Raw genomic sequence first — 22456 nt, forward strand, 5'->3', positions numbered from 1 at the left:
TAGCTAGAGTGCAGGGCTAGTGGGATCGTGGTTTCTTTTCAAGTTCATACTGAGTCCTGGACAGCCTTAAGTGCAAATCTCTACAAAGGAATGTAGTCACTGCTATAATCACTTATAGTCACTGCTATAATCTGGAGTGCTCAGCATGTCCTCCCAATTTCCAAGGAACCCACCAAATGCCATTCGTTATGTATAAACTAAAAATCATTTTTTTTTTCCACCGGATGTGATGAAAATTCAAAGGCAAGTATTGGTTTCATTCCAAGTTGGTAGGTGAAGATAACTTTAAACAAAGATAAGCCACTTGAGAATCTTGGATGTTTAAACTTTAGTGCAATTGTCATGAATTCTCATTTAGGAAAAGGAAAATCCCCAGGACATGAGCATCCCCTTCACCTTCCCAGCCCTTAGATCTCTATGGTCATTGCGTGAGAAGAGACCTCAAAGGTTGGAAGAATTTGCGGTTCTCACCCTCTGCCGTCACAGAATGTTCACCCTGTCTTATAATGCAGTCAGGGTTGTTCTGCCAAGTGGGCTTCAAGCACTTGTGGTCGCCCTTGTCCCTTTTTGAGACTTTCCAGCTTTACCCTCCTCTCTGGGTCAGAAACTGGAGAAACTCTCTACTCACCTGCCTACCTGTCAACTTTGACCTTTAGAAACACAACTTTGACACCCTTTTCTTGGAAAGGTATAAGAAAAGAAGATTGTACCCTGGTAACATTTTTATCTTTAATATCCTCATCCTTCCCTGATGTATTCTACTTAAGATTGATTTCTGCCTTAGGTAGATCATAAAATGGCAGGCACTTAGATACTATCTGTTCCAACCTCTTTGTTTTACAAATGAAGAAACTGAGGTTGGGAGGCTGGGGATGGGGTGGGGAAGTCTTTATTTGTCTTGATCCTCACAGCTAGATAGAAACAGAACCCAGCCTCAAACCTAATGTCCTTCCATTTTTCTAAGTTGAGCATTTTGACTCTGTGTCCCATAGTATTCAGATATCAAAATTTATTTTGACTTGTTATAGTATTCCTGCATCCTTTTATTTTTTTTTTACTTTTTTCTTTTTTTCCTTTTTATCCAAATTTAATTGCTGTTAGTGTAAAGAAAAAAAATTTGTAAAGATGCAGCAGCCCCCTACTTACCCTTGTTTCATTTCTTCTTCCCCAAGACAATCTATTTTAATTCTTTTTACCTGATTATTTTGATATCTCAAAATAGCATTCTTGTATCACTACTCCCTGATTGATGAGGTAGCTCCTATCTTACCAAATTCTTTCCTGGTATGGAGGGCGAAGATTAGTCTTCCATCACCCCCATGCCCCACATCACCCATGTATATTAGTTTACATATGATCTTTGGAATATTACATTTAAAAAATAAACCTTATGTTTCTTCATTTTATTACTTATATTTGAAAAACAGGATTGTAATAATCTAGTTTTTGAGCTAAGGTAGAAATAGGAATTTTTTTGTATGCTTTGCCTTTTTTTATCGTCACTATTTGGAAAGCAGTCTTGCATAAAGCTGGCAAATGAGTGTCATTTCCACAACATTTTCTTCCTCCAACAGCGTTTACTTCCTCTTAGCAACATGTATTTTTCTAATTTAGAAGTGTTTCTCTACATGTCAATCTTGTTCTTCCAGATGTCTGTGGCATGTTGTCCTATTCCTGGAGGATGCTGCAGATCAAGCAGCCTTGTATCCTTCCTAGGCTCTCAAAGACAGAGAATTACTGTGCTTTGTTTCCTAGCTTATTTCACAACATGAAGACATACATTTTGTAATTTTTTATTATATTTTATATTGTGTTATTTCATATAAACCTATAGTAAAAAAGTGTATCACTGTTCAGATACACACACAATAAGACTTTAAGGTACATATAGGCTGTTAAAGTGCATGGCATCGAGGTGCCCCTGAGCAAAGGTTTGATCACGCTGAGCTCAGGAAGCATACTGCTGCCCCACCCTTCCTTGGGGCATGACTGAGGGTAACTGATGACTTCTGTGTAAAACCACCACTTCTTTTCTTTTTCCCGATTTCAGGTAGATGCGCTTAGATTACGACTGGAAGAAAAAGAATCTTTTCTCAATAAAAAAACAAAACAGCTTCAGGACCTCACAGAAGAAAAGGGAACATTGGCCGGAGAGATTCGAGACATGAAGGATATGTTAGAAGTAAAGGAAAGAAAAATCAATGTTCTTCAGAAAAAGGTGAGTGGCTGACTTAAGCCCTCAGGTTGGGAATTGGTATCATCCATGCTTTGTCATTTCAGAGAAATGTTTGAGCCTGTTGAAAGAAGAAGGAAGTATAAACTTTTTTTTTTTTGTATTTGATTACCTGAAAACTAAATAGTGATGATATTTTTTCATTTGCCAGCTTAAACATAGAGATAATTGTACAAATTTTGATAAAAGTATACAATAATAAAAAACCCCAAAAGTTAATCTTCTCTTTTTCCTTATAGAGAATTGAGCAAAGTATTTTGTGGGTTGTAAAGGTATTTTGGATGCATTTTGTATTTACATAAACTTCAGTAGGGTCTATCCTGTTAAACACATACAGATTTTAGGAGGGGCGGAGGTGGAGATAATATTTACTTACATCCATTACTTAATTGGAATCAATGAGAGAATACATAATAAGCCCCTACTACAGTAAGCTAACACGGATGTCCGACCTGGTTAGGGCCTTTTTTCTTTCTGAGAATTCCCATTCGCTACTGTGTCCAGTTCTGGTGGAACCATAGGGTTCCATGCGTGATTCTAGGAAAAGGGTAGGCAAGAAAAGAAACCAACACCTGCTCTTTTAGGAAAAAGAAAATGTATCGTAGATACATACGGTTTTCAGATTAACAGCAAGTCAGCATGGAAACTGGTTGGGAACCAGTGATGAGAAGCAGGAGCTGGCTGGCAAGGAAACCGCCATAGACTGGCCTCTTGCTAGGCTCCCACGCTACAGCTACAGGCAAATGGAATCTAACTGGCCACTTCTCTTGGTGTCATTTGCCGTCATCATCTCTCACCTTGTTTATATCAATAGCATCTTAGCTGTTTTTCCTGCTTCTGTCCTTATGTTTCCTGGAGCCTGTTTATAAGACAGAAGCTAGAGCAATCTTTTAAAAACATAAAACAATTTATATCACTCTCTCATCAAAACTCTCCAATCACAACAACCAGCTACATAACTCGTGGGGCTCAGTGCAAAACGAAAATGTGGGGCTCCTTTTTTAAACTTTATTGCGAAATTTAGGATGATGGTAACAGCAGAGCATTAAACCAAGTATGGGGTCCTTATGAGTGTGGAACCCTGTGTAGCTACACAAGGCGTATCCCCGTAAAGTAGTCCTCATCTCCAGTGGCTTCCATCCTTGCTTTTGGTGGCTTCCATCCTCACTCTCAGGATATTGGTGATCTGATGGATCATATTATGAATTCATTTCTGTCAAGATCTTTATGACAAGGCCTTGGTCATTGGATACCCCCTTTGAAGCTCAGTTAATTGATACAGATAATTAGAAGAGAGCTGGGAAGAGACTACTGAAGATCCTTGAATTAAAGGGGCTTTCTAGGGTAGATGGGAAAAACAGAAACAGTTCTTAGAACATGTGCTGAGGATTCAGAAGTTCTTTTCATTTAATATACCTTCGAAGAATGATGATAAAAGCTGAAATTTATTGAATTTACTTATATTGAACAGTGTATGCTGAATACTATGCTATGTTCATCACATGCACTGTTTACTTATGCTTGACCATAGCCTCGTGAGGCAGGTACAATGGTTAACCCCAGGACACTAGAGGATACTGAGGCGTATGGTAGGCTTGCCTGAAGTTATACAATCTAGATATGTTTTTTCTTTTTTCTTTTTTTTTTTTTTTTGTCTTTTGGAAAATAGAGTAAAATGGTTATTGCAAACTAAGAGAATAAGTCTCATATTCTTTTGGACCTCAAGTTTTGTGATGATGGCACCATGTGTGACAGTGAATCTAGGAAGATCACAATTGTTTGTTTTACCAGGAGGTGAGACTAAGCATGCTCATTCTTGAGAAACAAATAGCAACAATTTTCTCAGTAAAGATTTTGGGAAGGCACTTTCAATGAAGAAGTGACAAATGGCCACTTTTGCGGATGTGACTATTTTGTAAAATATTAACTTTCTCAATAGCCATTCTCAAAAGTTTGAGAACCAGTTTGGAAATTCTAGAACAAAGTCGGTTATATTATGGCTTCTTTGGGCAACATGATCACAATTCCATTTATTTAAACCATGTAGGTAATGAATTTGGAAATATTTAATGTGTATTTGGAGAGGCTTTTCCATTTTGAGTTTTTTTCACTGAGTGTTTACTAATAATTTTGGGGAGGAAATAAAACCACTGGCAACATAGTGAAGGGGCAAGAGTTCTATTATACCTATAATGTGAAAGAGAAACAATCTCTAAAGTAATGCACACAATTCAGAAATCAACTCAAAATCCTGAAATAGTATAGAAGCTAATGGCCCAATGAAACATTGTCTTTGGGACCAAAGGCTCCTTCAAGTTTTGACCACATTCAGCATAATTGACTGTTTCAGGGCAGGCGTAAGCTTCAGATTAGGGTATGTTGGCATGGAAGAATAATAAACTCATGTCAATGTTAGAAGTGGAGTATCACTTAATATTTCTTTCTCATAGACTCTTTGGCAATCAGCACTGTATTTTGATGCCAGTAGAATTGGGTATGCTCCTTTCATAGTGATGTTTAACCTGGCGAAGCTAAGCTTGCACCTCGTATCTGTCAGTTGGGGAGACCTTCAGGGACCTCAGAATATCTCAGAAGTCTTATGTACTTCATAAGCCATTTGGACAGGTCACATGTCAGAGCAGCAAGCATGGACATGATGCTTTAAGTATTTTGTTACTCGAGGAAGGAAGTAAAGTTAAATAAACAGAGAATCTCAGGTGGCAGAGTATTATTGATCAGGCTTTTGTAGGAAAACAGAAGTCATCAAGAATGGATTTGTGGTGCTACCATCGTATTTTTGGCTCTACTCCATAATTCCAAGATATGGAGTAATTTTAGTAGGGGACAAAAATATGCATGCCTGAAAATGGCTCAGTGCACTATATCCCCTTGTGGCTATGATCTGAAGTTAGAGGAGCAGCACAATTTTTATGCTGTAGCCATAGCATTCTGTTCCCATATCTGAATTCAAAATGCAATTGATGAAGTGCTACCTGACTATGGAGTTTTTGTAGGAAATGTCATAAAACCTTGATGACATTATACATTTGGAAAGTGTATAATGCCCAGGATTTTAGGACATGGTTGTATTATTTTAACCAAATAAAATTTAGGCTGTTATGTAGCCCATAGATTCTTACAGCCTAAATTTACTACCCAAGATATTTTTTAAAAAGCCATTAAATTGGACAAAAATTCTATCTCCATTTTCATTCTATGTTTCAGTTCCACAAGCAATGTGAATTTATAGAGCAAAGGTACTTTATTTATTAGGGGTAGAAAAACAGATGGTGATTTCTCTGAAAGCCAAGTTCATGAGCTACCTATTGGATTTATGGATTGCCCTGTGCATTGAAAAGGGCAGGGAGTGGTGAGTAGATTTGGCTTCTGGAAGTGGTATTATGGACCTGTCCACTTCAGTAGCTTTATTCTACCCATTTGGAAGTATGGTGGGAAAAATTCTGAATGATGATAAGCTCAAAAGTAAGGATGCTACAGGAGCATGATTATTAGCATACTGGGTTTCTTCTTGAAGTTTATTTTAAAAAGTAATATCCAAGAAGATGATTACAGAACATAGAGATTTCCACATTAGTGTAAAATTGACATAAGGTATGGAGGACTTTTTGACTTAATTGAGCTCTTTTTCAGTGTTTAAACATTTAGTTGAATTTTTGTATTTATTATTGGCAAACCTTCTTATTTTTTTGAACATGTACATAATCGTATTCATTTTGCATTTATTAAGTGTTTCTTCCCATGTGTCAGTCAGTCACTACTACAGTTCCTAGAGGTTCAAAGAGAAAAAAGACATTCTCCAGGAGAGAGATAAGTGCATAATCCTAAATATAGGTGCAGTGGAAAGCAATGTGGCATGTAACCAAAAGCTAACAACTTGATGTATGCAAACTGCAGAAGCTAATTCTGGCTACCTTAAGCAAAATGGAATTTATTGCAAGGATAACCAGAGCCCCAGTATCTGGCTAGTAGAACCAAATTAGGAATGATATTCTCGATCTCTAAGAACCAGGACAGCTCAAGGAGACCATGAGATGGCAGATAATGCCGTGATCTCATCACCAGGAGTATCTGCTCAGGTGTCTTCTCTGCTGATGACTGCCCTCTAACTGTCCTTTCTTTGCCCTTACATCATACTGTTGGTTAAGATTCAACGTCCTGAGACAGAGCTCCAAATATCACACAAGTGCCTCTCACTAGCAAAATCTAACCAGATTATTTCTAAAAGGAATCTGGGAAATGTGGTTCCAAGCTTTCCACCTGAGCTTTCCGCTCAGTTCTTGTGTTACTCAGGGAAGTCTTTGTTAACACTGCAGGCTGAGAGAGGTTTTACACTCTTAGAGAATCACTTCTTGGCTCAGTCTGAAATTACGCATCACTTTAGCAAGTCTTGGCTTCCCTCCTGGCTAAGTTTCTTGAATGGCCCAACCATGATTGTCAATATACCTTCAGCTCCTTGCAAAATTCTTGGCAGGTCATGGTCTTCAATCAATATACATTGGGTAAATAACTTATATCAGCAAATTCTGAATGAATGAGAAGAGAAATCACTTTGAGATCCATTCTTGGCCCAAGAATATTGTTAGTTATGAGAAGAGTCATTTGCCCCTGTGAAATGTCATGTCCATTTCTTGTTCTCAGGACCGTATGTTCTGTGTAAGCTGCAAAAGGGAAACATCCCATGAATAATTAAACAGAGATGAGGAAATGACTGGTGTTCAACCCACATCTAACACCTCCAGCCTCAGTTCCATTACACTGGGAAGGTAAAAAGGGATGAAGGCTTGAATAAGGGAACTAAGCCACTCTTCCTTCAGTTTCCTTTTTGATAAAAAGAAAGTGTAGCATTTATCAAGAATACTGTCTTGTTCTGCAAAGAGAATGCTTCCTCCTCTAGTTCTCATTTCTAACTTAAAGGATTGCTAGAGGCCTAGTGTTTTATGAGAGTGAATCAGTGAAATTGCAGAATATTATTTACAACAAAAGTGTCACCTAATGATTGAGCCCTTACTTATACCAGACCCTGAGTCCTATTAATAAACCTAATAGTATATAGGTACTATCATAATTCCTATTTTTGAAACAGGAGACTGATTTAGAGATTAACTTGCCCAGAGTCACACAGAAGGGAAGTGATGGATATGTTATTAACCACCATACTATTCTGGTGTTTTTCTACTTTATAATCCTGTCTCCCTCACGAGACAAGTGGGTTCATTAACTTTTAGAGATTAGCTAAAGTATAATTTGAGCAATTTACCTGATGTTGGTTTAAAAGGATGCTTATTTTTAATACTGAGCTGGCAGAGATGCAGTTACTAAATATAAAAAATAGGAAACCAGTTAAATTAATAAAATACAATGTCGGGTCTGGATTTTAAAAAATACATGTTCATCCACATTTGGAGAAAAGAAAGATCACGATAACCTTCAGTTTCTGTTTATTTTCCTCCTATATTCTATATGTATCTTTCTAAGCTATTAGATTGTTTTGCTGTATCATTTTCAAAGGATTGCACCATTTTTGTTCTCATAGTCATTTCACTTTGTTTTGGTTGTTGGTTTAAAGGACTTTGACCTCAAAAAATTATTTGAAAAATCTAAGGCCGTTTTCCTGGACTAGTTGCAGATGAACTCATGATTTGGGCAACTCCTCACCTAGTCAGTGAGCTGGTCACTTGAGGTTTGACCGTGGTGTAGACGAGCTCACTCTGCATCTCAAGCCAGGAACTGAAATGGCATCTAGGGATTGGCGCTGTAACAAGGTGGTCATGGGTTTAAGGCAGTGATTTTCACTCAAGGGACACTTTACAACCTACCACCTCCTCCCCAGGAACATTTGGCAATGTATAGAGATAGTTTTGATCACACAGCTGGGGGATTGCTACAAGCATTTGATGAGTAGAGTCCAGGGGTGCTGCTAAATATTCTACAATGCAAAAGATATCCTTCTGTCCCCCACCCCCAAAGCAAGTAATTATCAGACCTAACCCTTGTCTATGGGAGTCCTTTTTCGCCATGTAGGGACCATCTTATTCATCTTGGCTCTTTCTACTCCCTGCCTTTAGATAGTATTTTTAAAAACTACTATTAGTGTAACAGACATTTTTCTCCCCTCTGGATAGTATCTCAACTGATATGATTAACATTTTTTGCTATACTTTTTCTCTGGTGTCATTATAGATAATTTACAGAGGTGAACATCTTGTGCATGTGGATGTGTGTTTGACTGTGTATGATGTTTGAACTATTATTATTACTTTCTATTTTATAATTTTCACATAATCCATACTTATAAACACAGAGGGTAAATATATAGCACTCTTGAACTATTACAGTTATTAGAATTATTAAAACTGATCTGATCACACTGATTGTATCAACTCATTTAGAAGTGATGCTGGTCAGCTGTAGTATAGGGAACATATAAATAAGGCAGCTGAATTAGAGACCCAGCTGATATCACTCAGTTTTAAATTTCTTTGGCTAAATGCCAACATTCTAGTCATTTGGAAAAGTGACCTTTCAGACTAATTTTTTCCTGATCCCCCTACCAAAAAGCACTTTGTTTTAAAAGCCTTAGATCTGATTCCATATTCACAATTAATATATTTTTTTCATATATTTTATTTCATATATTTTAGTCATTTAGGGTATGGTAACATTTGTTCTATATGGACTGAATGTAGATTTAACTAATATGTTGCTTAAAAATTGGCAACTAAAAAAGTATTGTCTAGATTAGTGTTTGTAATTTGCTAGATTTCTTTTGAATATTGTCTTCTTAGTCTAGAAAATAAAATAAAAAGCTAACTTACTATATAATAAATTCTTTGTATGTATTCTGGTTAGCAATATCTCATTGGATCTAAGCAGAAGGATAAGGATATTTGCTCCGACATCATTTAATATACCATATCTTTATCATGACATAAAGCTGATGCCAGGGGTTCTAGTGCTAATTAAGTTCTACGGAACAAATAATGACTAAACCTGTGGCTGCTATTCTTGGATGGAATTATTTGCCCAATGTAAGTGATAGCCTAGGGAAAAAACAGCTTGGTGATTATACCAATTGATTCTGTTGGTAAGAAGTCCATTTTGCCCCAGTGAAGTGATATTTAGAAGGCCACACCATGTCTCTTGAGTAGAAGTTGTGTCTCCCTTGGTAAACTTGAGCTTCTTTGTGAAGCTGTGAATTTACCATCTTCCTTTGTATATGTTTATTTTCTTCTAAGGAATTTAAAGTTGTCCTTCTTTTAGAGATGACCTTGATAAAATGACTTTTTATTATCAAAAGAACCAAAGCTAAAAAATTCACGTTTTGATGGAGCAATTAAAGAGATTTAGGGAAGCCTGTTCATTCATTCATTTACCATCTGCAGGCACTATCCTCAGTTAGCTGCATATTTCAATCCATTCGCTCTATTAAACATAACCCAATATTACTTGACTTTAAAAGACATGTTAAAATAAGTATACTGGTGAAGCACTGACAATCTTCAAGATAGAGAGATGTGAGAAAACAGTATACCTAGAAGAGACTTGATGGACCCTCAGTCCAATCTTCATTTTTCCACTCAGGACTCAGAGGTCCTGAGAGATGAAATGACTTTTGTAGAATCACAGATCTAATTAGTGATGGGACCTAGGTTCTGATTATACTTTCTCCCTTTCTTCTCTCCATGCCTCTATGACATCTGAGGCCTTGAGCACCATTACCCTGTTCTGGTCAACATGCCTTCCTTTCTTCCTACTATCCAGTCATCCAACAATCCATATTAAGCATCTGAAATGATCTGATTGCTCTGCAGGCACTAGGGGATACATAGGCTACTGAATAGGGAATAGTTTCTGCCCTTCAGGAGCTCATCTTCATGGAAAATACCACTAAAACAGGCAATGACAGGGCAGTGTGTGATATGTGCTATGCCAACCAGGTATACGGTACTCATAGGAGGGTCATCTCACTTATTGTGGGGAGTGGGATGGTCAAGAAGGACTTTAGCGAAGTTGATGACTACATCAAAATATCAGGGACTAGGAAATGGTGTCCAGTCTAAGTTGTCAGGGTAGCATTTGCAAAGGTTTGGCTTCAGCACAGTGCATTTGGTGGAATTAGAAATGATTTAATATGGATGCACCACACTTCCCCACCTTGTTTAGAAAACAATTTCGTTAGAAGTTTTTCTATTCTTTATGTCTTCTAGTAATAAAATGTATTTTATAACTAAGATTTCAGCATCATTTTGATTTCTACATTATAAATATTCTCTTCCAGTCCCTTATGTCTTACAAGTGGCAATAGTGATTATCTGTGTTATTTCAAAATGCGTTTCAGGGCCAGAGCATGCTGAGAACTGATTCTTATTCAGTGACAGAGCTGATTCTAAGCCAGGGGAGACAAATTCTCTTTTAAATAAATAAATGTTTGCTTCAGGGTTAAGACCTTATATTCCATACTCAATTTTGGCATGATGGATTTTTTTAAAAAAAAGTTTGTTTATAATTACCTGCAAAATCCCTTCAAGATTTAAAATAAAAATGGCCAGAGTGCCCTGATGATGGCTGCTACCCTAATGGGTGTAGGCATCTTGACACATATGTCAATCTCAGCTGCTAGTTGTTACTGTTTTGCGATACGGGATTAGAAGTGGTTGAGCCTTTACATATTTCAGTCTGGAGATGATTCTGTTTTTCTTCCCACATACTCCCCAGGCCATTTGATTTAAATCAACCTTATTTATGTGGGAAGGAAAATATTCTGTCCCTTTTACTTACCCTGTGTTTGGCAATAGATTCTACTTTGCTGTGAAGAGTTTACACATATATATATTAGCATTTATCATATTATATTGTACAGAGAAGTCCATAATTCAGAACTTTTATAATATGGGTCTAAGTTTCCCATAGGAATAAATGGAAACTAGGGGTGATGTGTTCTTGGGGCATATTACCACACAATTATTGTAGCTAAGGAGCACCTTAATACTGTTCTGATATTGCAGTCTCATTGCCTCACCTCCCCCCATTACCCTTACCTGATTATACTATACTCTTTGCAAACTAAAAGATACAATTGCTTTAAATAAACTATTTTCAGAGGAGCTGAATTCTAAATTAATGGTCTAGAGTATATGGTGGTTAGAGACTTTCATCATAGCATTTTATCACATTTACCTCCTTTTTAGATTGCTGATTTTTGAGAACCAGCAATAGCACCAATATGTAATCAGCCTTTGGATAACATAATTATAGTTTATAAAAGTAATTTACAATTCTAACAAAAATGCTATGGCCTCCAAGATTTCCTGCCTCCCTGTTGTACATTCCCTGAGTAATGCCTAGTACTGTGAATATGATGGGTTTAACATCCATGATTACATTATGTCCTAGGGCACAGCTAACTTTAAGAGAGATTATGTGGGCTGGCTGACCTAATCACACGAGCCCTTTAAATCTGGATCCTAAGGTCAGAGACAGGAAAGTCAGAGATTGAAGTATGAAGGGGATTTGCTATGTGAGAAATTCTCTATTGTTAACTTAAAGATGGAGGAGACCACATGGCAAGGAATTTGGGCAGCTCCTGGGGCTGAAATTGGTTCCTGCCGATGGCCTGCATGGCTCAAGAACCTCAGTCCTAAGGAACACGAGAAACTTAATTTTGCCAATGACAAGAATAATCTTAGAAGTGCATATTTCTTTAGAGACTCCAGACAAATAATCTGGCAGACTCTCTGATTTCATCCTTTTGATACCCTCAACAGAAACCCCAGCCATGCCGTGCTGGACTTCTGACCCATAAAACTGTGAGCTGAAAGATGGATGTTGTTTTAAGTCAGTAAATTGGTGGTATTTCTTACACAGCCATAGAAAACTTATACAAGTGCATATTAAAATAACTATTCAGTAGTAATAAACCTTTCATAGAAATCCAGAGGCAAATATATGATATTGGAGTTCACAGGATACTGACAAGAAGGTGTCGGCTCACTAAAGTGGTATTGCTTGAAATCGTGAGGAAAGGAGTTTCCATTGCCTTTGACTACTTAGTTTAGAAAACATGAAAGTTTTGATGAATTTTTATACTTTTATGGGATTTGCATTATTTCAAAAATGTGTGCATAGGAGTGAGCCTTTATTACACTTTTCAGATTTTACTATTTCAGGTTGCGTAACTAAATTTTATTAAAATGTGATATTATGTGTTTGTGTCTGCTTCCCCTTTAAATCCTGAGCTCAGCAAAGAAAGTGACTACATCTTACTTATCTTTTTATCCCTAGTACCAAGCACTGGTTGGCACCTTGTAGGTGCTTATTAAGTGTTAGCTGGAAAATTGAAATTGAAATTAGTGAATAAACAAATCTGTCTAAAGTTCTGATGAGATTCAAGGTGTCTTCCAGTAAAACTTTATTTACGAAAACAAGCGGTGGGCCAGATTGGGCCCATGGGCTATAGTTTGCTGAGCTCTGCTCTAGATCACAAGTTATTTATAGCCTAGAAGCAATTCTAACATATAACATCCTTCATGACAAGTTTGAGATTTTTTTAATATACTCTAAATATTTGATAGAGTTGAACAAGGTGTACTTCTTTTAGGGCTGTATTTACTATTTGCCTCAGACATTCCTCCTAATGTAATGGGAAATAAGTAATTTGTTCCCAAGGGTGAGATCTTTCCAAATTTCTGTTGCATTCTATAGCTTTTTTTTGTGAATAAAATCTGAATGAAGCAAAGCTAAGCAAACAGAATATGCTCCAATGAATAGCCCTGACTGACTAGCAGTGGAGATATTTCCTTCTTTAGTATTGAAATACGAAGTTATAAAACCACATGAAGGGTAGCATACGTATACCAAGGCTCTCTCCAAATTATGAATGTTTGTGAACTTGTTAACAGCTAGAGGCATAGACAAGAACAGGCGGGAAAGTAAGAATAGATGCAAGGATTCTTTGCTGTCATTCTGTGTAAACAAGACTTCATTAGACCTTGTGTGGGGGCATTCCTTGAAAGAGATAGATACGAGATATCAAATGTCAGGTAGGTGAGTGGAAGACAAATGGTGCTCTCCACCAAAGCTGGTTCATCTGCCGATTCTTCATCAAGGAATTCATCCTAAAAAAAAAATAAGGTTGTTGGCATAGATTTAGCCACAGCCTTGTTTATAGCATGGATATTTACTTTTTTTTTTTTTTTTTGACTGATCAGTGAAAATGTTATAAAGTAGAGGAGTGATTAAATAAATGATGGTATAGTCCTATGTGGAAATTTAGCCAATAAATTATAGAAGAATGTTTAATGACAGAAAGATAATCATATGATTTTCTAATTTAAATAAACTTTATAATATATATGTACAGAAAATGATCAGAGAAAACTTGTTTTCTCACACTCTTACCACCAAAGTCTAACACTATTTTTGTTTCAAAAAGTGTATGGAAACACACATATATGTACATATATGCACACGTCAGTATAATTCGTTTAAGAGTAGGGACTGTGACAGGCCTGGCTTTGAATCTCAGATTATGGGCTTTTAACCTTAGGCAAGTTACTTGCATTTTTTTCTGTCTCATTTTCCCTATCTTTAGAATGAGGATAAGCTTACATCTCACTTTCAGTTTCATACCCTCTCAGCACAGCAGGTGTTCAACAAGTATTTGTCGAATGAATGAAGTGCCCAATACTGTTCATGCATAGAAAATTGTTATTTTATATTAAAAATCAGTTTTTGAATGCTAGACACATTGACTCAAAGACCTTGGAAAGAAAATGGAATTACTTTATATAGAGAATTTAACATTAATTTTAAAATTCACAGTGAAATTCTCTCTTTGTGTTGTATAGTTTTGTAGGTTTTGACAAAAGCTTAGAGTTGTGTTGCTACCTCTACAATCATTATACATTACAGTTCTAACACCACAAAAACTTTCCTCGTGCTGCCTCTTGTGTAGTCGGTTCTTCTCCCCAGCCTCCAATTTCTGGCAACCACCTATTTGTTTGCCATCCCTATAGTTTTGGCTTTTCCAGAATGTCATAGAAATGGAATCACAATATATATATAGCCTTCTGTGTCTGGCTTCTTTCACTTAGTGTAATGCATTTAAATTTATCCATGTTATAGCCTTTATCAATAGCTCATTTTAAAGATAATACTTTTAAAGATAACTCCTATTATATGAAATGTTCCATATCATAACCACATGGTTGTTTATATATATATATATATATATATATATATATATATATATATATATATATATATCTGAAGTTGTCCTAAAGCCAGAATTGTTACAGTGTAAAATGTTAGCGCTGAAAAAGACTTGAGAAACAGCCTAGTCTAACTCAGCCTGTTGAGAAGGTTAGGGGTCTTAGAGCCAGAAATCAAATGTACAAGTCAGAATTGAGACTCAAATCCAGTAACTTTGCTAAGCTAGCGAAGTCACTTTGTAAGTCAGTTAGGGTAAACCATTCTGGTGAGGGACTAGTGGAAAAGTCCCTGAAGGGGCAAGGAGAGGTGTGTGTGTGTGTGCGTGTGTGTGGTGTTAAAGTGATGACATTAAATTGTTTTTAGGAGGAAAATAAACCAGGACATTTTTGTGTTTAGAATGAGAAGAAAGGACTTTTTCTTCTTATTATTTCTAGTTATTGTTATTTATTATTATTATTATTATTATTATTATTTTGTAATAAAAGTGGGTTTGTATAAATCCACCTCCATTTTCTAGCATTCATAGTAAGCATTGGTTTGGAGAGTAGCCAGCAGGCATCATAAATGTTGCTTTTGCTGCTGGAACAGATATATATTAATCAGCACAGCCTTTTAAACATGTAAGGAAGGTCCGATGAACACTGGATCCACACAGAAAAGCTCACACCAGGTTCTGAAGAGTTCAGAGGTGTGTAGTTTTGCCCTGAAGCCTGAATTAGAGTCCTTTTATTGTTTATTTATCCTGTTTATCTTTTATTTCTAAATGCACAGTTCTACTTTATTTAGAAATAGTTTGCATGTGAGTACCATATTATATATCTCTTTTTTAAAAAATGAAATAAAATAGCCTTTTCTTTCTTAAAAAGCAAATTAGAGTTTTAAAAATGGAATCTCTTATATGGAATACTTATCCATTTTATTACATAATGCAGTGAACAAAGTAAATATTTAAACTTAAGTAAAATTCATGTTTATAATGTGAAAAGAACGTCTATAAATAATATGAGACATTTATTCGCTAATTTAAATTGGTCACAGTAATGCATATTTATATCCGCGTGCATATCAGCTCATCTTCTGCCTTACTTTAAACTTCTTTTTAAAATATTTTTATATCAGGTGACTGAATGTCTCAGATGCAGACTTAGTTAAGCATCCAAGGTACTTGACATATTTGCTCTGTTTATAATAACCTAAACTAAAATCCCTGACAAACATGCCAGTTGTCATAAGGAAACACTTTTTTTTTTTTTTTTTGCCATGTTCAAATCCAAATTCTCAGAAAGAGTTCTTAAGGAACTGTAATTGTGTCTTTGGTTTGGTATTTCATTTCCCATTATAGTTAAAACATTTGTTGTACATTTCTGTGTGGTTTATATATACTTTTCACATCAGTGCTACATTACCTTTACTTAAAATTTTAAGCTAAATGTTTTTTTTTTTCTTTGACTAATTCATCCCTTAAAGTCCCTTTCCTCCTTTTGTACAGTCTCTATGATCAAGGATATGGGAACCAAGCAGAGACTGTGCTAAGTGTTATGATAGTTGACAAACCAGTTCAGTTAGGTAAGTCTCCCAACTGGAGTGTCAGTGCAGATTAGTTTACCCGATGGAGAGAATAAGAAGCTACAAAATAATGTCTAAAATGCTTACAAAAGCAATGAGTTGTGACAGGGAAAGGGCCTGAGACACCAACCCTGTGTCGAAGGAAAAATCAAGAATGTCAATTTTAGCTGTTGAAATTGCCTTACATGGTGCATGGGAGGCGCTAATTTGCTCAGACATCTTTTGGCAAACTTGCATGTAGAATCTGCTCAGTCCTGTTGTTATTTATGTGCAGTAATGCCTGTAGCCAGAGAGCTATCTTTCTGGACTTGCTTCTTTCTGAGAATAAAGGCTTGAGGAATATAGGAGATGTCAGTAGCAACAAGCAACTTGAATTCCTCAAGATAAAGACCATGGCTGGGAAGAATTGAACAGGCAAGTGAAGGTTACTGACTTCACATTAATAATAAATTTACGAGAGTACAGAACAAATCATGCCAGGCCATCTTTATTGTTTTCTAGGTGGACGTGCAAGATTAAAGAAAGGAATTCAATAGCTGTAATATCTGGAATTGAGTAAATCATCTAATTCAGTGTCTCTACAAATCTATGGGGGCTGTGGGGGTGGAGTGGGGGATGGGGAGAACCTCAATGAGAATTGGCTCTGAGTACTGTCATATGGATTCAATTTGGCTCTTGTAATAAATTACAATGGAACAAGGTCCATTGGGATGATGTTGGGATCAATAGAAGGTCAGGCTGTAACATCTCCTGCAGTGGTCTGGAAGAATGGATAACATACTTTATTAAGCTTGGCAGGCCAGGAGGTTTTGGTACTGCTGTGGTCACCACCACTGTCATTAGTCTTTATGAAGCACCTGTTGGGAATGGGGTACTTTGGGGGAGGCTTAAATAAGGACAGAATATGTATAATTATCCAAATGGTCAACCTGTTTAAAAATGATGAAAATAAGATATAGTTTATTGAATACTTATAAAGCTTCCATGTATAATGCTAAGCACTTTTCATGGATTGTATCTTTTAATCCTATTGACTTCTGAGGGGCTTTTTCCTCTCCATTTTTCAGATGGGAAAAGTAAGGTATAGGGAATTACTGTAAGTAATGCAGCTGGTAAGTAGCATCAATAGATTAATAAACTGAAGAAGTCTGATTGATTTTTACTCTTACCACTATCTATGCTGATAGAATCCCTATGTGTCTATGGAGAAAGTTTGTTCACTTGTTAGTTTGTTCATTTATTTAGCAAATATCCTAAAAGTATTTAAGATGTTCCTGGTGTAGCAAAGGAAACAGAGCCCACTCAAAATTGTCAAAAAATGGTAAAATCATGACTCCGATAGAGGTATAAAATGAACATGTGTTAAAGATTTTACTTGTTAATGAATGAAGAAACCAGGCAGATGTTAGAATTTGATTGAGAACTCATAGAACAGAAACTTTTATAGATTAGAAATATTAAAATGCATGTGCAAATGGAAGAAAAATTTTTTCACCAAGTGTGGAGGGAGGTCAATTTGGATAGGTCAGAATTTGTATGTTTATAGAAAACTCATAGCAATATCTACAGTTTAGCCCAAAGACAATGAAAGACTAGACTCAGATAACCTGAAAAAGCATGATCTAAACAATATTTTTATGGAAGCACAGTTTTTTTTTTTTCCTACAAGACTAAAAGAAGAGAATTGTGGTATAACACAATAGGATATGATTTGGGATAAAAGACTTAAATATATATAATAAATCAAGCTCTCCTAAATTGTTCAGAGAGGACTTCTGACAAAGATGGGAATTACAATGAAAATCTCTGAGCCTGAAGACATCTCATTTTTCAGATGGGGAATCTGAGGCCTTGAGAGCTGAAGGAAGTTACAGATGATGTTACAGATGAAGTCTGAAGGCAGTCTTCTCTCTTGCGTAGGGGAGATCAGCCATTTGTTCTAATCAGACCTTTAACTGTTTGGATGAGGTCCATGCACATTATGAAGGACAATCTGCTTTACTGAAACATCGCTGATTTAAATGTAAATGTCATCCAAAAGCACCTTCACAGGAACATTCAGAATAATGTTCGACCAAATATCTGGGCATTGTGACTCAGCCAAGTTGCCATATAAAACTGACCATCAAACCAAGTGAGAGGACTGAGGAGTTCTGTTTGTCCAAAGAGGTGATTAGGGTGGTGGCTGAATTGGTGGGGAAGGCACTAGATCCGTTACCTGGACTATGATATGGTAAGCAATAGGAAGGCCGTGAATTTGAAGGTGAAAATTTTCCAACTTTACAACTTTCCCAAGACCCAGCCCTTGAAATAGGTCCACTGGCCACAACAACTATCGAGAGGAGTCACAGATCTGTACATCTGCCTCCTCAGGGTGTGTGTCTCTTTCAATATGAAGGGGAGCCATGGGTTCAGCATGGGTTTCCAGGTAGTCACTACTTGAGAGAATGTTTGAGTACTGGGAATTATAACTGAAGGATAGCTAATTATCAAGTTCAGGATATCTTACTACAGAAACTTGTATTCTGAATTAATTATTTGTTTTATAAGAGCTTTTCTAAATATCATATTGATTATATCACTATGAGGATACCTGATAACTAGGAATCAATAATTTAGAGAAAAATTTAGTGCGAACATAATGCAAAGAAAAGAAATTTCTAATTTTATTGTTTAGTCCTTGGGAGCAAGATTAAGAGGGTATTTATGATTGTTATCATCATTGTAATTATTATTTTTCATAATAGCAGCTAGTATTTTCTGAGCAGTTCCTCTGTGTCAAGTGTTGTGTTAGTACTTTACATATTATGAGGGTAACTTCCTCATCAACTCCAAGTCTTTCTTCTACTGTCAACTTCTCAATGAAGCTCACCCTGATCACTGACTATGTCTATCATGCAATAGCGCAGCCTGCTTGCCCCACCCCAGTAGTTTTTGTCCTTCGTTCCTGGCTCTACTGGTTCTTTTTTCTATAATATTTCACCTTTCAGTACACTCTATCATTTACCTATCGATTATAGTTGTCTGTCTTTTGCCTCCTTTTGCTGGAATCTAAGTTCCACAACGGCAAGAATTGTTGTCTGTTATGTGTACCGATGTGGCCCAAGTGCACAGAACAGCCTTTGCCATGTAAGAGGAGCTGAATAAATATTTGTAGAACATATTGAATGAGTATCTCATTTAATCCTCATGATACCATCATGTTAGTTAGGCTTGTTCTATACTTAATCCAATTTAGTGGAAGAAAACAAGGTTCTGGGAAGTTACTGTGGTGCCGCAGTTTTGGCACATCTTACCAACATTGAAGAATCACACAGCTAAGTCAGAACCCTACCCAATCAGCTGGGTCTTGCCATAGGCTTTGAAATTGAGAAGAATCCATCAGTTCTGAAGATTGCACAGGCCCAAAGTAAAACTAAGAAGGGCTTAAGCAGTGTGGGGTATGATGCTGATAAATTAAAAAAAAAAAAAATCAGAGTGTGAAGATGGGGAGTTATTGTTATGTAAGAACAGAATTTTAGTTTTGCAAGACGAAAAGTGTTCTGGGCATTGATAGTGGTGATGATCACACAACAATATGAATGTACTTAATGACATGGAACTGTTCACTTAAAAATGGTTAAGATGATGGACTTTATGTTATGTTATGAATGTTTTATCAACATTGAAATTAAAATAGAAAAGTTTAAAAAAATAAAAAAGTATTAAGATGTATTAGCCATTGTTTATGATGTATATGTATGTGTGGAGGAAAGAGAGGAAGGTGAGAAAAAAAAAGATTTTTACTGGGGCAATTGGAAGCAAAAAACACCTGAGATTAAATTTTAGTTTCTTGTTTTTCTTACTCTGTGGCTTAGATCAGTTGTTAGGCTTCTCTGTCTCAGTTTCCCCAGTTTCTGTAATAAACATGATTACAGTACTCACTTCATAGAGAAGTTGTGACAATTCATGAGAGAACGAGTAACAAGGGCCCAGCACAGTGCCTGGCTCCCAATGAATCTCTTTTAGAAGCATTCCTTAGCAAATGATCAGGATAGACACTTTTATTCTTGCCAAACTCTTACTATATTGATTCTTTTCATAAAGCAGTTGAGTGCAGGATTGAGAGCTCTAAAAGACCGTGAGAAAGTGCTTTCCATATAGTCCTTTTGTTTCCTTCTCAGATGATATGGATGACCAGTTATTAACAACATTGATATCTCAGCTCTTGAAGATTAATGCATGAGTTTTTTTTGTGTGTAACTTTCTTCCTTTGTCCAAGCAGTGCTTGGAGACCCCAACTCTCTTACATGTCTTAGATTAGAAACATTTATTCCAGGTTAGTTTCAAGAACATAACCTGGTGAATTGTGTTGATTTGCATCTTTCTCTTCTATCTGAGACATTGATACTGGGGCCCCTGAGTTGTAACTATTCCTTTCTTGTTTGGGCCATTGAGAAGTAGGTTTCTCTTATTTTCCAAGAGAAACATCATAAAGTTGTAGCAAGCATGTAAACAACCTTACGACATTGAGGAAGCTATAAAAACCCTATGACATTTTATGTCTTTCTTTCCTCCTGCATTGGGGACTGATGTAAGTTATCTCTAAGGAATGGAACAGATCAAACCTGTGCTGTCCTCTTAAAACAGGTTTTCAAAAGTATTTGTCTCCAGGCAAAGGAAGGCTTGTTACATGGCAAATGGTCAAGATGTTGGCTTAACAAGGCAAGATAATCTGAGGGTTTTCTGGACATTGTTCAGTTATTACTTACTAAAATTGAATTTACTGGGATGTTAAGAATGCTCAAATTTATGCCCCTCCCTTGGGCAGGTCTCTTCCAAAGCCCTGGCAGTGTATTCTTGTGTTTATATGTTTTTGTAAATTTTGCAAAATTAAGACATTTCTATAACTTTTAAAACAGCCTCCCCTATTTTTCCCTGATTCAGGCTCTACAAAATCTGGATCCACCTTTATTGCTATTGTTGAAATGTAGGCAGACAGCACAACCACAACATGGCAACTCAACACAGAAGGACAAATGTAGGTAGAGAGAAGAGAGACTCAGAGTGGTGAGCCAAGAGGTAGAGATGGAGTGAATTGCTGAAAACAAGAGAGTCTGCAACTGAGTTGTGCTAATGATGGGGCTGATGAGCCTTCAGAGAGTGGCTGATTTGTTGGCCATCCTCTATGACCTCTGTAGTCTGTTCATCTCACCTCTTATACAGGACATCCTAGTAGAAAAAGCACTGCTTGATCTCTTTGGGGCAGATTTGACTAATAACTTTTAAGTCACATTTCCTCTGAACAATAGATGCTAAGATCGTATATCGGAACCAGACATAAATATATTTGGCCATGGATTATAATAAAATTTACTAGTGCTAAAGATAATCATACCATTTCACTTTCCATGAATTTTATTGTCTGAAAAAAGTGATATCATTCCTTGGAAGGGAGGAAAATGACTTGCTTCATTTGCTATTCTGTTGGGAGAGAAAAATCTCTGAAACTTGAAGGCAATTGATGCCTGTCTTTCCTCCCAAGTCTGTCCTCTCCATTAGGGAACACTGCCATCCCATCTAGGATGCATCAGCTCGGGTTGTTCTCTCGACCTACCCAGGCTTTATAGCAGGAAGGCTGTATCACATTCCTTTTGCTAGCTGGTGGAAAGAGCCAAACTGTTGAGCAGATGTTGATTCAAGGGGCCCAGATTGTGCAGTTCACCATTTTAGTTTAAGTTTAGTGGGGCTTTGATAACTTATACACAGAGGGGCTGTGTCTCGCCTGAGGTAATGAATGCTGCAAACCAATACTGGCATTGTCTTTCAGAGCCCCTGTTTTGGAATATTGAATTATATCGCACTCCCACGAAGGCTGTGAACCTCTGAAGACCAACATTTAACCAATGTCAGATCTTAATTGCTTTTTGATATAAGAGTACATACACTGAGTCTGAGGGCAATTTTGAATGACATAATAAAAATGGAAGCATTTTGAAAACAAATTTTTGATTATGTTACCGCACCATTTTTTCCAACTTGTTTGGGTATTGCAAAACCATTTGATTTTAGCCAGTGTTTTAAAAGAGGTGGCTGTGTTTTTATCAAAATATAGTATCTTGAGCCAGTGATCTACTAACTGTGTAAACTTAGTCAATTTATTTTATCCCTTTAAGCTTCAGTTTCCTCATCAATAAAATAGGAACACAGAATGTCTTTTCCATAGGATTGTTATGAAAGTGAAGTGGGATGATGGATGTTCAAAGTACATAGCAGAGCACATGGAACATAATAAACATTTAATACATAATAGCCCATCATGTATACATATGCTATCATATATACAAATGGCATTTATTCAGTAATACTGTGCAGTCATTGTGTTTCACGACTAGACTTCACTCATATGTTATCCCAAAATAAAATTGGCTATAGTGGTTTGAAATG

At 36.6% G+C, this 22456-nt stretch overlaps 1 protein-coding gene across 25 annotated transcripts in view; it reads left to right on the plus strand.

The window, feature by feature from the left end:
- Positions 1–22456, plus strand: part of ERC2 (ELKS/RAB6-interacting/CAST family member 2) — an 895762-nt gene that overhangs the window by 357427 nt on the left and 515879 nt on the right. For all 25 annotated transcript variants that reach the window (XR_004950478.1, XR_004950467.1, XR_004950465.1 and 22 more), the window contains one exon: positions 2051–2218. Coding sequence is in view for 7 of the 25 variants with exons in the window: in XM_036219345.1 (XP_036075238.1) it covers positions 2051–2218 (168 nt within the window). In the remaining 18 variants the exon portion in view is untranslated. The remainder of the gene's footprint in view (positions 1–2050; positions 2219–22456) is intronic.

Source organism: Rousettus aegyptiacus, unplaced genomic scaffold (assembly GCF_014176215.1).
Source record: "Rousettus aegyptiacus isolate mRouAeg1 unplaced genomic scaffold, mRouAeg1.p scaffold_m13_p_4, whole genome shotgun sequence".
NCBI lineage: Eukaryota > Metazoa > Chordata > Mammalia > Chiroptera > Pteropodidae > Rousettus > Rousettus aegyptiacus.